The sequence below is a fragment of the Centropristis striata genome, chromosome 9 (genome assembly GCF_030273125.1).
Source record: "Centropristis striata isolate RG_2023a ecotype Rhode Island chromosome 9, C.striata_1.0, whole genome shotgun sequence".
Lineage (NCBI taxonomy): Eukaryota > Metazoa > Chordata > Actinopteri > Perciformes > Serranidae > Centropristis > Centropristis striata.
In genome coordinates this window covers 39,611,959-39,628,845 of record NC_081525.1, presented here as the reverse complement: position 1 = coordinate 39,628,845, position 16,887 = coordinate 39,611,959, and the positions used below count along the sequence as shown (strand labels likewise).

Sequence of the window (16,887 nt, the reverse complement as noted above, 5' to 3'; positions counted from 1 at the left end):
TCACCCAAAAAAGAAACAAAATGACCAAAAAAAGGAAACAAAATGACCAAAAAAGACACAAAATGACCAGAAAAGACAGAAAATGACCAAAAAAGGAAACAAAATGACCAAAAAAGACACAAAATGACCAGAAAAGACACAAAATGACCAAAAAAAGACACAAAATGACAAAAAAACAAACACAAAATGACAAAAAAAAGACATTAAGTGACCAAAAACACATTAACACATGAACACTTTAACACAGTGGAGACAGAGCTGACTTCCAAAATGATTTGGCGACCCCCAGAAATCATCTCGCGACCCCAATTGGGGTCCCGACCCCAAGGTTGAGAATAGCTGATATAGAGTATAGAAAAACACAACGTGCTTTACCTAATACCACACAAACAATTATAATAGTTCATGTCTTTATTGAACACATCCATTACATAATTTTAGTGCTGGTGGAAAAAGTAAGTGAACCCTTGATTATGATTAATGACTCCATTCAGAGTTAATTGGAGTCAGGAGTTATAACAAAACATAACCTGTTGAGCTACTTTGACCTATAAAAAAAACGCCCAAATGTGATCTGCAGATCAGATCACATTTTATGAGATGAGATTCAAAAGAGATTCAACTTTATTTGATGCTGACATTACTATTATTATTACTATATACTGTAATATACTACTATTATTATTATACCGGCCTTATTTATTATTATTATTATTATTATTATTATTATTATTACTATTACTATTATTATCTATCTATCTATCTATCTATCTATCTATCTATCTATCTATCTATCTATCTATCTATCTATCTATCTATCTATCTATCTATCTATCTATCTATCTATCTATCTATCTATCTATCTATCTATCTATCTATCTATCTATCTATCTATCTATCTATCTATCTATCATCTTTAAAAAAAAGGAGTTTCAAAGGGTTCACTATACTTTTCCAAGTTCTGAACATTTGTTGCTGCAATTGAAAGTTTTACACTCAAATTTGAAGAATTTGAAGATGCATGATTTACTATTTTAATAGTAAATTAAATGTCACTCAATTTGTAGCTATGTATTTATATGTAGTTAGATTTTCTTTTGCAAAGTTAGAAAAGCAATATTTTTTGTCAAGCTGTTGCCCTTCACTTGAAAGAATATAAAATTAATATTGTAATGGTACTCAGTATTGGGAGGTACCCAAAGCCCAGGTATCGGTATTGGGACTAAAAACGTTTGATTGATGCATCCCTAGTTTTTAATTCATCAGTTTGGACTTGGAAATGTTCCGAGTGAATATCAGATTGAAGGATTCTCTACTCCTAGAGAAAGGGTTAACATAATGAAACGGTTTGTGTCCTCCAGCTTTGTGAATCAGTGGTTCAGACAGCCTGCAGCCCTTTAATGCCATGAAGCAGCTGCACTCTATGAAAAGAGTTTTTCTGAAGAGCTCCTCATAGCAGCAGTATGTGGTTGTGCTCCCTTTTGAACTCAATCATGGCGAGGATTATCTAATCACAGAGTGCAGTCAGGATCTAATTGGGTCTCTCTTGTGTCTTAATTGGTACTCAACCACTTGGATGTAAACGAACCTCAGTCTCTGGTGGAGCCAGACCTCCAGACTGAATTACTGCTGCTGGCTGATCGGTGCTGTAATGTTTGGAGAAGTAATACCAAGATGATATGCTGGAGCTGTGTGAGCTGCTGGGTAATGCTGCAGTGATTGAGGGTTACTGCATAGACATGATGTCATAGTTTCTGGAACGTTTTCACTTGTAAATGCAACCATGTGGTCTTCTCGCTTCTATTTTCACAAGTTTATTGTTTCAGTTGTGAATGGCATCATTAGAAACTTTGTCTTTTTCCTCTTCCAGCAGCCAGCAGCCCTCTGGACAGCCCCCGAAATGTGTCCACCAGTACCTGCCTCAACTTTCCATTTGCCCGAAGGTATGTCAGCACTGTTGGCTTCAATGCTTTTCACTGTGGAGACATAAAATAGTTTAGTCACATCTAAGGCATCTAAAGCAGGGGTGTCAAACTCAAATATACAATGGGCCAAAATTTAAAACTTAAAATTTAAAAATAAAATCGCAGGCCAACATTGAACAAATAAACCTTTTAATATATACCAAACATGTTTTGCTTTAACATTAAATATGGAACCAGCAACGCTTATAAACATACAATATATAACTAAATAGTGCAGACATGCAAAATCAAATTTCAAATAAAAAAACAAAAATCAATGTCATTAATTTATTAAATAAAAATTAAATAAAAATCGTATGCCTCTTTTCCATTTGCATCCTTCTGATTTTAAATATCAAAATAAAGTTTTTTAACAGGTTAATTCATTTAAAAATAAAATAACAATATTAAATCTTGTATTAGCGGTAAATGCGGCATATAATACCGGTGGGTCAGCTTTTATAGTACAATAATAATATAATAATTTGATATTGGCTCACGGGCCAAATAAAATTACACTGCGGGCCAGAGTTTGCCACCCCTGATCTAAAGGGAGTGGGCAATAAGATCAAAACATCCATTTTAATACTTAATGATAACTTAATGGTTTTCTAATGATTATCTATAAAGTTTCTCTGAGATCAATATGTTATTGGTTTCTACATACAGGGTTATAGGGTTATCCTATAAAGAGAAGTACTACTTTTTTTTTAAGGCTTAAAAAGTGTTTCATTACATCCATGGAGGAGCTTGAAGTTGGCATTAAATTTAATCCTAGGTGATATTAAAAAGGTTGTAAAACCTCTTGGGGCACCCTGTTAAAACTTAGTTTTCATTTAATATTCATATATAAAATCGGAAACTTTATTTTCACATTTATGTTAAACTGTACTGTGTAAATTTCTCATTTTGCATGTGCACCTGACCTTCTGTGCAGCTGAAAAATGAGGTTAGACTGCAGGAGCAATTGTATGAAATTAATTATTTTAGCTAAACCGTGTCTCTAGTTTCCCTGTAATTAATTTATATTTACCCTATAAATAAATATAAAAATAAAAAGCTACTTTGAAACTAAATGAAATTAATTTAAATTAAGTCAAATAAAGTGTTAAATTACAAAGAGTTTAGCTTTGTTACTTTCGTTGTTTTGCCAAATTCTGAAGTTTAATTTTTTTTTTTTTTTTTTAAACAAACAGCAGCATTTAGTTTTTTGTTTTTTTTTACCCCAAACTGAGTGAGTACACACAGAGAGCAAGGAGATCATGAACTTGAACTACTGGCTGCTATTTATTTGTTTCTTTCTCTGGCCGCTGCTAACAAAATACATTTTTAGGGCCCTGTACAAAATGTTGGTGTCAATTTACAGGAACTAAGTTAATTTAGATATAAGAGCACACTTGGGATTTCCTAAATCAGAGCTGTTCACATCTCAATCAAGCAGAAGTTTCCTCTAAAGAAACTGTGACTGTTGGTCAGATTTCTGTGTGTTTATCAAAACATGTTTGATGTATATTTAAACTGCTATATGTCAGATATTTTAATACATCTTCAAATTAATTCCACGACAGTAGCTCTTGTTTACACACTATCAACCACTGTAATTTGACTTGTGAACTCAAATGAAAAAAATCAAAATAAAAAACCTCTAAAATGAAATGAAGCTAATGTGTAATCACACTTCCTGGGAGAGTGTGTGTGCTGGGCCAGAGGCAGAGAACCAGGTGACTGTAGCTGACTCACACCTGCAGGTAGACAGAGGGTACCCCCGAAGCCCACTCACACATCGCTCCACCTGGTTGCCATGGTAACACGCTTGTGTCGCTCCAGCCTAGAAGTGAGGCAGCACCTCGAGGAGCCCTAAGAACAGTCGTTAGAGACTCATAAGCAGTTCAGCTGCTTCATCCTTTAATTCCATATTGGAAGAAACACAACACGTTTTAGAAAATTAGTGTAAAGCACATCATATTGAATCCTTAAAAAATGTTTTCCCCGACGGGCAAGTGGGCCAGAAATCTACTTGCCTAAAGTCAATGTTTACTTGCCTCTACACACATATTTTCTTTTATTCGTGGTTATCAAATAACAACAAAGACTAAAGTTAATTGTCATGTTTAATCTGCTGCCACTGTGCATGTGTAACTCTCAACACAGACCAGAAGGAAGTGATGTGGCCTCAGCTTATTCCTTCATCAGCTCTGGAAAAACAGACTTTAAATTCATTCTTACCACTGAGATGATAGATTTAGGGTTGTCACAATACTAGAATAAAAACTCAATATGGATAACCGGGAAAATACTTGATACTCAATACCTTTTTCCGATACCATGAGGGTAAAAAATGTTTTAAAGAAACATTAAAACAATACAAACAATAACATCAATGACAATGTAGTGTAAAAAAGACAGTAACATAATTGTAAAGTATGATAAAAATATATGTGAAAAACGAAAAAGACGACAATATTTTTAGGTTATCTGACTCTTGGGTAGTGTTAAAAAACCCAACATAAACATTATTTTTGACAACCCAAGCCACGAGCAATCTGGCAACCCTTCTTTTTGAGCCGTGGATCACCTGTTGTGCTAAGGAACATATATATAATATATATAACATAATATAAAATTGTTTTCATCACAATCTTCCTCAGGTGTCCATCATCTGTAGTTCTGCAGCAATTAAGACTCAAAGCTTTGCAGAAAGCCTGTATTTTTTTAATGTTTTATTTTATATGTCAGTGTTGAATGAGACTCTTCTGTTTAAATGATCATGACCAAACCTTTTCTACTGAGAGTAGAAAAGGTTAAGAAGAGTTTAAACCCTCATTGAGGCCTTGATTTATTGAAGTTGTCCTCATCTATTTAACAAATCGGTCTTTCAAGATCTTGATCATTCTGTCTGTCACAGCAAATAGATTTAATTTAGAATATTCTGGTGCTGTTGAGCTTTTATTCAGCCTGTGAGTGTCCATGTTCATATGTTCATAACTTGATCCTTTCCTCTGCTTGCAAACATGACAAATGCTATAACACATAACCTTTAGTTGCTTTTTTCTTTCCACCTCAGCCTTGGTGTGTGTTTTATCTTTTATCTTTGCTGTTGCAGAATCCAAACTGGAGAGAAAATCCCTTCTCTGCTCTGCTTTGAAGTGAAGATTTGTTTCTGTTATGTAAACTATATCCTCAAATTAATTTAGTGCACTTGCTACTCCTTGTATCTGGGCAAATGAAAGCTGGCATGGAAGGCAACATTGTCAGTTCTAATCCCTCAGCTGAATGCCAGAGGTCACAGGATCACTTCCACAAGATCCCAAACTCACTGAAAACTAAAAACTCTCTTCTGCTTTTCTCTTTCTCTGTTGCTGTCGTGATCTCAGTCACTTGGCTCGGGCCGACAGGTAGCTTCTTTTAATATTCCTGCACCCTGTCTGTTGTTTTATGTTTGTTATTCACACAACAAATCCTCCTCCTAGATAAGGTGTTTTTTGATGTGGTGCTATTAAAGAGCGTCTCTGAACAGGGGCGGTTCTACACAGGGGCCTCTGTGTCAAATTAATAATAAAATTATCAATTTATAACAATGGAACAATTCTAATCTTTTTTTTGTTCAAACAATATCTCATTGTACACAAAAGGAACCCAGAATGTTACATTGTATAATAGTTTAACTCTCTAAGTCATTTTGTGTCTTTTTTGGTCATTTGTGTCTTTTTTTGGTAATTTTTTTGTCTGTTGTTGTGTCTTTTTTAGTTATGTTGTGTCTTTGTGTTTTTTTTTGTCATTGGTGCCATTTATGTGTCTTTTTTGTGTCTGTTTTAGTTATTTTGTGTCTTCTTTTTTTGGTCATTTTGTGTCTTTTTGTCATTTTTATGTCTTCTGTGGGGTGTTTTTCTTGGTTATTATGTCTTCTCATTTTGTGTCTTTTTTGGTCATTTTGTGTCTTTTTTGTCATTTTGTGTCTCTTTTTAGTCATTTTGTATCTTTTTTTTGTCATTTTTGTGTCTTCTGTGTTTTTTTTTGTTATTCTGTCTTCTCATTCTGTGTCTTTTTTGGTCATTTTGTGTCTTTTTTGTCATTTTGTGTCTCTTTTTAGTCATTTTGTATCTTTTTTTATCATTTTTGTGTCTTCTGTGGGTTTTTTTTGGTTATTCTGTCTTCTCATTTTGTGTCTTTTTTGGTCATTTTGTGTCTTTTTCAAGACATTCAAAGATTTTGAATGCTTAAATATCATCTTTGCCATTTTTTCATGTGCTAATGTGCCCCTCTGATTAAACACTGGCCCCTCCTTGGCCCCCACAGTAAAACTGGTCTAGAACCACCACTGTCTCTGAACCAAGTGAGGACACAGAGAGTCCTGTTATATATGCTTAGAATAAAGAGACATTAATTTCATGCTCTCGTAGTCACAGGACTCCTCCGTCGCCTGTTATGCAATGACTTTCACATATGAAATGCTAACTAATGCCAGCTCTTCTGAGGCTTATGTAACACACATGTCTGTTTCTCTCAGAGCCGAGGGCCGGAGATGGTCTCTGGCATCGCTGCCCTCGTCTGGCTATGGCACCAACCCGCCCAGCTCCACCGTCTCGGTAAGTAATCCCCCACCGTGTCAACATTCTCCCCCGGTCGATGATGGCGGCCAGGCGGCTCTAACACCTCGTTCAGCCCAAATAGCACATTGGTTTATGCAATAAGGGACGGCGGATGATGCCAAGCCCGAGATGACAAACCGTTAATTGTTTTCCTCCATCATCTGCTAGAGTGAGTCATTCTCTCAGTCTGTGGAAGCAGCGTTAGAAGTATTACACACAGTCTGTGTGGATGCATGTTAATGAGGGAGATAAAGCAGTGTGTGTGTGTGTGTGTGTGTGTGTGTGTGTGTGTGTGTTTTTTGGTCATTTTGTGTTTTTTTTTTGTCATTTTGTGTCTTTTAGTAATTTTGTGTCCTTTCTGGTCATTTTGTGTCTTTTTTGGTCATTTTGTTGGTAATTTTGTGTATTTTTTTTGTAATTTAATGTCTTTTTTTTGTCATTTTGTGTCTTTTTGGGTGATTTTGTGTCTTTTTTCGATCACTTTGTGTCTTTTTTTGGTAATTTTGTTGGTAATTTTGTGTATTTTTTGGTCATTTAATGTCTTTTTTTGTCATTTTGTGTCTTTTTGGGTGTTTTGGGGCTTTTTTTGGTCATTTTGTGTGTGTGTTTTTTTTGTCATTTTGTGTCTTTTAGTAATTTTTTGTCTTTTCTGGTCATTTTGTGTTTTTTTGGTCATTTTGTGTGTGTGTGTGTGTGTGTGTGTGTGTGTGTGTGGTTGTGTGTGTGTTTGTGTGTGTGTTTGTGTGCTGTTTTAATTTTCCGATTAAATACTTAAAATGACATTATTTTATGGCAACTCTTCAACAAACCTCACAGCATCACATATTTGTCAAATTAACAATTGACAGACACCATGTTTTTAAAAAAAAATATTGTTTAATAACCCTTTCTGGGTCGGGATTTTTACCCTGAATGTGAATGTTTTGAAATTAAGATTAATTTTAAAATTGAGATTAATTTTAAAACCCACTTTTATTTACTGTTTTTTTGTTTTACCCAGCATGAGACTCGCTTTGTTTTAGTTGTTTTTGCTTGTTCTTTGTTTTTATTGTTGTTCTGTCCTGCCATGTACAGCACTTTGTATCAGCTAACGCTGTCTTAAAGGGCTATATAAATAAAGTTGATTTGATTTGTTTTTTCTCTAGTATTTGAAAAGCTGATTTCCTAAATTAAAGCTTTTTCTGCATAAAAGTGTTTTTTTGCAGAGCAGGAATTAACTTAAAGTTAGTTTCTTAATTGTCAAAAAGAGGTTTATGGGAATGTATATATCAGAATAAAGCTGTAATTTTACTGGTTTAACCAGTAATGCAATGAAGCAGCATTGAAATGAACAGTCTGTTGTGGGTCTGTGCTGCGTCTGTGGTGAAAGCTGCCATGTGCAGCTATTATAAGCCAGTTTATGGGGTAGACCGGCTCAGACCCAGAGGTCAGAGGTCACTGGGGACAATAGGGCTCTTCAGTGGCCCTCACTGCCCTCTTTATACTCCGGCAGTAGAAAGAGGCTCCACAGATGCCGTCCCTCTGGCCCTCTTCTGTTCTCGACCCACGGGTTGCACAATTAAACAGATTGCAGCAACATGCACCATGTCCAGTTTACTTTGAAAAGATTTCACCCGGCAGACATAGAAAATAACTTGTTTCTGTAAATAGCGGTGCCTCTGTGGGCCTCGTTATTGTTTACGTCATTGCTGGAAGAATGCTTTAATTATTAGCTGGAGAGTTATTAAGTCCATCTTCTCTTCTAAATTCACACACTTCATTTAAATCCTCCACAGGTGTATTATATTATCAGTTGTTCAGGCTTATGTTGGCACAGAGTGCACTGTGCTGCTGTCGTCACAGACTAGAAAGTAAATATGGATATGTGAGAGAAATGTTCCAACAGCCCAATGCTGGTTTAAAGGTGCTATATGGAGTATTTTAACATCCATAAATAATTACCCAAGTCATTTAAATACTGTTAAAACCCAGCTTTATTACTTACAGCCCAGACTTGGTTTTAATACGTCTTAAATGATGCCGACTGACAAATAACTTCCTCTGTGCAAAAAATAGCAGGTTTACTCAGAACTGTGATAATGAGTAGCACAAAATGCTACATTTAGCTCCTTTTTAAATCTGCCAGTTACTTAACTTGTTGTCATCAGCTTAGCTTAAATACTTCCTTAAATGTTTCTGTGTGTCTTTCTGTCTCCACTTGGCCTTTATAGTCTCTTTATTTTAAGGACTGTATAAATAAATATACAGAATTATGAATTATCAATCACTTCTATTTAAAGTTTTACAACAGCACACTGTCACAACAATTAATGTTATTCTGGGTCATTTAATATTAATATTTCTTGTGTATTTTTTTGGTCATTTGGTCGTTTTGTGTCTTTTTTGGTCATTTTGTGTGTTTTTTAATAATTTTGTGTCTTTTCTGGTCATTTAATATTTCCACAAAGGAGTTTCTTCTTTTCACCTCATATGCTTTTATACTGGCAGTCCATTGTAAACACTGCAGTGTGGCTTTATTATTATGTATGCAATCATCAAAAAAAATTGTATTTTTTGGTCATTTAATGTCTTTTTGTCATTTTGTGTCTTTTTGGGTGATTTTGTGTCTTTTTTTTGGTCATTTTGTGTCTTTTTGGGGTGATTTTGTGTCTTTTTTTTGGTCATTTTGCGTCTTTTTTAATCATTTTGTGTCTTTTCTGGTCATTTAATATTTCTACAAAGGAGTTTCTTCTTTTCACCTGATATGCTTTTATACTGGCGGTCCAGTATAAACACTGCAGTGTGACTTTATTATTATGTATGCAATCATCAAAAATATGTGTATTTTTTTGGTCATTTAATGTCTTTTTTGGGTGATTTTGTGTCTTTTTTTGGTCATCTTGTGTGTTTTTTAATCATTTTGGTTCTTTTCTGGTCATTTAATATCTCTACAAAGGAGTTTCTTTTTCTCACCTGATATGCTTTTATACTGGCGGTCCAGTATAAACACTGCAGTGTGGCTTTATTATTATTATTATGTATGCAATCATCAGAACAATGATCTCAGGTTGTCTGAAGAGAGGATAAATAATAGGATGAATAATGTTCTCTCCTGATGGCTCCTCTTTGTGTCTGCAGTCGTCCTCGTCCTCCCAGGAGCGTCTCCACCAGCTTCCTTTCCAGCCGACTCCAGACGAGCTGCACTTCCTGTTCAAACACTTCCGCAGCACCGACAGCATGACGGACGAGGACGGGCGGCCCTCCACCGTCATCCGGCCGCGCTCCCGCAGCCTCAGGTAGCTGGAGCACCTTGTGTTGGAATCAGTCTGGTTGGCAAAGAAATTGTTTCCTTCTGGAGCTGAAAAATAATAGAGAATTGTAGCGAAATCACACTATAGACTAGCCTGGCTAACACCAGACTAATCACAAATGAGATTAGTCTGGAAACCAGCCGTTTATTTCTCCATAGAGGAGGCATGGTTTACGATCCTCCAGAGCCGTTTATTGGGCGCTACGAATGTCTATCAAAGCGTCTGTAGGTAGCTCTTAGCCAATCAGATCAGTTATACCAGATGACGTAGTAGAGCGACAGAAATTGATGTTTACATAGCCAGACTAGCCCATCTCTACTTTGAGGCTAAAATGCTCAATTCTGCTTCTGCAACGTTTTTCTGCAGCATGTTTACATTCAGCCACACATCCACTGATTTTATGGGCAATAAACAAGCTGCTGCGGGTCTCTGGGGGCTCCGCTGTCCCCCGGCTCGTAGCCAGATCACTGGCGCTAGTAGCGGGGCTAGTAGCGGTGCTAGTAGCGGGGCTAGTAGCGGCGCTAGTAGCGGGGCCAGCAGCGGGGCTAGTAGCGGGGCTAGTAGCGGGGCTAGTAGCGGCGCTAGTAGCAGCGCTAGTAGCGGGGCTAATGGCGGCGCTAGTAGCGGGGCTAGTTGCGGCGCTAGTAGTGGGGCTAGTTGGTAGATTAGTAGATTAGACTTTTCCCAAATCCTGTAGGAAGCAAGGCTAAAACATCCTTTTTCGTGGTGAAACAGGAGTCTGCTGCAGCCATGTTGGATCCGTAAGAAAACTACAAAACTACAAGCTTTCGTCTGCCGAGTAGTACGCGTCATCGTCTTGCCGTCCCTCCCCGTTCTGTGATTGGATCCTAAAACAGGGCTAAGAAACGGCCCTGGTTGCCAGACTGCCTGGAGGTTTGAAATGAAATTCGAGCGTGCAAGGCAGTCTGGGTATACCCAGGCTAAATATAGACTAGTTCAAGGCAAAAAAATACATAATAAAAAATAAAAATTCTACATAATATCATCATGAATATCAGTCAAAATAAATGCAACAAGATATTATTTACAAACTATTCACCCCTATTTCCTTCTTTAATTTTAAGGAAAAAAGAGCTTCCACTTTTATTACTGCTCAGTATATGAAATGTTTTGATTATTACATCTTACGTAATAATGTAGGTCTCTAGTGTGGGATAGCCTCTTGTTTTGATGCTGAATTTGACCTTTTTAAAGTTTCTATTATTACCTTCCCTTTTTTTTACATTTTGTTATGTTGCAGCTTTGTGCTAAAATGATTATATATATATAATATATTTTCCCCTCATCAATCCACCATAATGACCATAATTTACCTTATTTATTAAAAAGGCTGAAACATCCCAGTCTTAACCAAGTTTAAACATCTCTTGTAAGTAATCTTTGCCTGCCATTAAATTAATGAAATTAATATTTCTAGAGAATAAATGCAGCAATCCTCCCTGTGGGATTAATTACAGAAATCAACATTTTAGATGAAGTTTGCACAGCGGGTGCATGTTTTACACTGTTTGAGTGTCATTATGTGCTGCTAGACTGTCAGATGTCAACATGTCAGAATGAACCGAGACATTCACGAGCAAACACACAACATTTGGCGTCTCCGATAGATTTCCACATGGCTGCTGGCCGGCAGGCAGGTGGAGATCTGACTGCAGAGCTGTGTGCTTTTGACAACTTTTGTCTGTTGGCTCTGCTGGGCTCTGTTTGTGCTCTGTGTTCTGGCACCATGGTGTGCCGTGCGTGGGCATGCTAGCTAACAGAGCGCCTCGGGGAGCTAGCTGATGAACTGTAGTCGAGGGGTGGGGGTGGTTTAGTGGGTGGGTGAGGGCTGATGCAGAGCTGCAGCAGTGTGTGTTGGGCTGCAGCCATCCAGGCTAACAGAGGCGTCTTTCATCACAACAAAACGTCTTCGGGAGCCTGTTTGCATGTGATAGGTTTTCCCCTCCATCTGCTCTGTTTGAAGCTTCGAGCAAGATGTTTTTGCAAAAATTACACCCGTCTCATCGGCCTAAATACAATATAATTGGAATATATTTCCAATTTCAGTGGGGCCATCCTGCATAACAAGTTATTTTGTGTCTTTTTGGTCATTTTGTGTCTTTTTTTGGTCATTTTGTGGTAATTTTGTGTATCTTTTTTTGTTATTTTGTGTCTTTTTTTGTCATTTTGTGTCTTTTTTTGATCCCTTTGTGGTCAATTTGTGTCTTTTTTTGGTCATTTTGTTGGTCATTTTGTGTATTTTTGGTCATTTTGTGTCTTTTTGGTAATTTTGTGTCTTTTTTGGTCATTTTGTTTCCTTTTTTTGGTCATTTTGTGTATTTTTTGGTCATTTTGTGTCTTTTTTGTAATTTTGTGTCTTTTTTTGGTATATGTTATGGAGATGCAAACAAAAAGGAAAATAGTTGTTTGTTTTTATTTATTATTGATTTATTCTGATTTTGTGACTTAAAAACAAATCTGACAAAAATGTATTGTTAACAGAGGTGTCTTTCATCACAACAAAACGTCTCCGGGAGCCTGTTTGCATGTGATAGGTTTTCCCCTCCATCTGTTCCGTTTGAAGCTTCAAGCTGGATGTTTTTGCAAAAATTACACCCGTCTCATCGGCCTAAATACTGAAGGAGTGTTTCAGTAAATGACTAATTGAGTAATGCTGATGATTCACACTGTTTGGCCAGAAGAAACCCTGCTGTCGGTGTGGAAACATCAAAACCTGACAGTGAAATCCACTCCGACTGTAGCTTTACCACCTAAAAGAGCTCCTGGAATCCAATGTTGGCTCATAAAAATGCTTCTGGCAAGTTGAGATCAAAAGCACAAGCGACCTCAAAAAGCCTCTTTGAGTCCGATCCAAACGACGAGCTTAGAGCTGATGTTTGGGTGTTTGGGTGTGCTCTGAATCGACTTCTGGTCATCTCTAATGACATAACCACTTTCACATCCCATCCTAGTTTAGCGTAGAGTTGAATAACCCAAATCCAAAAAAGTTTGGATGTGGTTTAAATTCTAAATAAAAGCAATATGCATCAAATTCAGATGCAGGATTTGCATATCATTGCATTCTGTTTTTGCTACATTTTTCACAGCTTCAGTGTTGCATTTAATTGTGTATTGTAAAAATCTAAATGCATTTGTTGCTGGATTAAAACATATTGATCTGTTGTTGTGTTTGTGTTGCAGCCCCGGGCGGTCCAGTGTCTCCTTTGATAATGAGATCGTCATGATGAACCATGTTTACAGAGAACGTTTTCCAAAGGTAAAACTGGAGATCATTTGTGAAGCAAAGACATTATACTTTACTCTTTGTCTAGTTCAGGGGTGGGCAATTAATTTCCCCAAGGGGCCACATGACCAATACCACGAAGGTTGCAGGGGCCGGACCAAAACTCTGAACTAAATTCTGCTCAATATTAATGTAATCGCTTTATAAAATACAGTAAATTATCTGGTTTTGAGCTGCTACTGATAGGAACACATGTTATGATAAGACTGTTAATGTGGAGTAAATCAAGTAAAAAGTAGTAAATACTCCCATCACTATATCACTTTAACATTTATTTTAAACACAACTGTAAATGACCTTTAGCAAGGTTCCTATTGGTGTTTTTGTATTATTTAGCTTGTTTTTCATGTTTGTACATTTCCAAGGTGTTTTACAATGTTGTGGTGCTTTTATTTTGAAATGGTGCCGCCCAGTGTGAAACAGGTGCTTTAATTTTGAAAGGTAGTGACAGGAAATAACAGGTGGAACGGTTCAATGAAAAAACGAACGGTAAATAATAACGAGTGCGTCGTAATTCATATAAAGTTGATATAAAGTATGAAAAAGGCTTCTATAGTGGCTGACTGACAGGACACAAGGTTTGTTAGAGTTTATTTTATTCTGTCATATATATTAGTGGCTATATTTGTTGTCTCAACTATAGTAAAAGTGCTTGTTAGCTCTAGTGCTAATGCTAATGTTTGCTATTTTTTTCAAAATAAAAGCACTGCGGTTATATTCAGGCAGCTTAGCGAAAAAAAAGGGGACACGCTGGACAAAAGCACCAAATTTTTTCCACATGCTCTCTATCACCATAGGTTTCAATTTTTGGTAGGAGCCACTTCATCAAGGTTCCGGAACGGATATGGCACCCATATAAAGTCTATGAGAACCAGTATATCTTCCAAGCCACTTAAATGGTCAATGTTGGTGTCAAAAATTACATTTTCTGGGTCAAGGAATCATTTAAAGCCCTTGAGAATATCCCTAGATGATTATTTGATCAAATAGATATGATCATTTTGGCCATGTATTTATGTAATTTCCAACTCACTTCCTAAGCAGTCAAAAATCTATGAATATAGGTCAAATACAGTGCATGTATTCTGAAAAATGGATAACGTGAATACATTTAATTGATGAAACGTAACTTCAATTATCTATTACATTTGCAACTAGGGGTGTGCCATATAGTATCGTTCACGATAATATCTGTATTTTTTTATTCATGGTTAAAAAAAAAAATGCATATCATGATATTGGCAACATTTCTACTTCTTGATGTCGTGGTTAAAGTTGTTTTAATCACAAAAAGCTACTTACTTTCTGTTGCTAAACACATGCAGATTTCAAAATAAGAGCACGGTGTGTTAACAGAACCCACCACAGAATTTACAAGAAGACTGTCAAAATAAGATGCCTTAAATAAAACATACAAGAACCTTTATTCTCCTTTACAAAATGTCATTAAAATATGCCCCCGGAACCCCTAAATGGTTATTTTTATTATTTGCTCATACTCTAGAGTCAAGAGTAAACGTTTTGTATTTGGCAACTGTTGAGATTTGCACTTCACACTACATTTTAGATTTTTATTTATTTATACAGACTAAAAAAAAAAATAATATTTTCTATATCTTTTTAAGCATTTCGTAATATCGTCAAGAATATCGTTATCGCAAAAATAGCCTGAAATGTCGTGATATTCTTTTAGGGCCATATCGCCCAGCCCTATTTGCAACTACAAAGATCTGCACAATTCCAGTGTGCCTTCCTAATATGACTCCACCAGCAGAAATATTATGCACATTTGGTGCTGGGTGAAGTAAAACTCATAGTTTCTGCTCCATTAAATTATGCCCTAACTCTTTGTTTGTCTGCCTGTCCTCCCTGCAGGCCACAGCCCAGATGGAGGAGCGCTTGTTTGAGATTATCACCCACTGCTCTCCAGACAGCTCCCTCCCTCTGGCCGACGGGGTGCTGGGCTTCATCCAGCACCAGTTGGTGGAGCTGGTTCGAGACTGTCTGGACAAGTCCCAGACCGGCCTGGTGACCTCCCGCTACTTCGCTGAGCTGCAGGAGAAGCTGGAGAAACTGCTTCACGAGGTGGGGAGACAGACAGCCAGCTGATGTTGGCTCCAGCTGCACTGATTCAGAGAATAAAATGCCAAAAAGGCTTTAATATTTGCACCAAAAAAAAAGAAAAGTAATTGAATTGCATAACAAGGTTATTATAGTTAACGAAAACTAAGGAAATAACGAAAACTAGAATTGAAAAAACATTTTCGTTAACTGAAATAAAAATAAAAACGGGAGTTTTTAAAAAAATGATAACTAACTGAAACTGTATTTTGTGGTTCCAAAACTAACTAAAACTAAATAAAAAATTAGAGTGAAAATGTCCTTCGTTTTCGTCTTTGACAACCTTTGTCATACATAAACCTTTTTGGTTGATATGAAATCTATTTCATCTATCTGGTTTTATGACTTAAAACTTAGTAAACTTATTGGGGCTTAGATGGATCAGACAAAGGAAATAAAGGAAACATTTATTGTGACCTTATTGAATCTGGCACCCAAAAAATACCCCATTACAAAAAACTAAAACTAATAAAAACTAAACTAAAACTAAGCATTTTCCAAAAAAATAAAACTAATCAAAACTAGCAAACTCACTCTAAAAACTAATTAAAAGTAACTGAATTTGAAAACAAAAATTGACAACGAAATTAAAACTAAAAGTACCGTATTTTCCGAACTATAAGGCGCACCGGAGTATAAGCCGCAGCAGCTAAATTGAATGATGTGTATATATATAAGCCGCACTGGACTATAAGCCGCAGGTGTTTTAATGTTTAATTACCATATGTAAGGGTTCTATAAAGAGATGGCTGCTTGAGGAAGCTTCTTTTACAGCCAGATTGACTGTTTTTAACTTAAAAGCTGCATCATATGCATTTCTACGGTTGTTTTCCATAATGAGGGTTTGTACATGAAAACTTCCTTTGCACAAACTATCTCGCTCTCGTTCTCTCTCGTTCTGTCTCTCGTTCTGTCTCGTTCTGTCTCTCGTTCTGTCTCTCGTTCTGTCTCGTTCTGTCTCTCGTTCTGTCTCGTTCTGTCTCGTTCTGTCTCTTTCTGTCTCTCGTTCTGTCTCGTTCTGTCTCTCGTTCTGTCTCTCGTTCTGTCTCTCGTTCTGTCTCTCGTTCTGTCTCGTTCTGTCTCTCGTTCTGTCTCTCGTTCTGTCTCTCGTTCTGTCTCTCGTCTCTCGTTCTGTCTCTCGTTCTGTCTCTCGGTTTCACTTTTACTTTTGCGCGCTACCTGTTTCACTCTTTTCCGGCGCCCTGCCAGATTGGCTCGGGGTCCTTCGTCTGCCGCTGATTACGGCACGGCGACTCCGACAAACTAAGTAGCTTTCGACACAAATACACACAGACAAGTGAAAAATAGCTTAAAAGTATCTGAAGGAGCCCGAGCCGATCTGGTACGTCCACCTGCCTCCAGCTTCTCCTGCTGGAGCCCGCCGCTCCTCGCATTTTTTACTGTTTCTTTGCAAAAATTCCCAGAGATCATCATCTTTTTTTCTGTTTTTTTTTTTTTTTTTTTTATGAAGTTTATGTAGATGATCAGGGTAACAAGGGAAACGTCCCCCTGCTTATCATGAACTGTCTGATGTAAAGGTCAAAGCGTGGAGCTGTTGCACACTTTAAAAAGGTTGTTTTTCATAAAGATTAGATCAAGAGGCAGCACAGTGCATTAGA

General features: G+C 37.0%; 1 protein-coding gene across 2 annotated transcripts in view; it reads left to right on the top strand.

Annotated features, from left to right (window-relative positions):
- mast3b (microtubule associated serine/threonine kinase 3b) overlaps nucleotides 1-16,887 on the top strand; it is a 51,830-nt gene that overhangs the window by 9,283 nt on the left and 25,660 nt on the right. The window contains exons 3-8 of one of the 2 annotated variants that reach the window (XM_059341319.1): nucleotides 1,871-1,943; nucleotides 5,339-5,359; nucleotides 6,472-6,550; nucleotides 9,671-9,828; nucleotides 13,045-13,120; nucleotides 15,023-15,232. In XM_059341319.1, the coding sequence (XP_059197302.1) occupies nucleotides 1,871-1,943; nucleotides 5,339-5,359; nucleotides 6,472-6,550; nucleotides 9,671-9,828; nucleotides 13,045-13,120; nucleotides 15,023-15,232 (617 nt within the window). The remainder of the gene's footprint in view (nucleotides 1-1,870; nucleotides 1,944-5,338; nucleotides 5,360-6,471; nucleotides 6,551-9,670; nucleotides 9,829-13,044; nucleotides 13,121-15,022; nucleotides 15,233-16,887) is intronic. The other variant, XM_059341320.1, reaches the window with a different exon arrangement.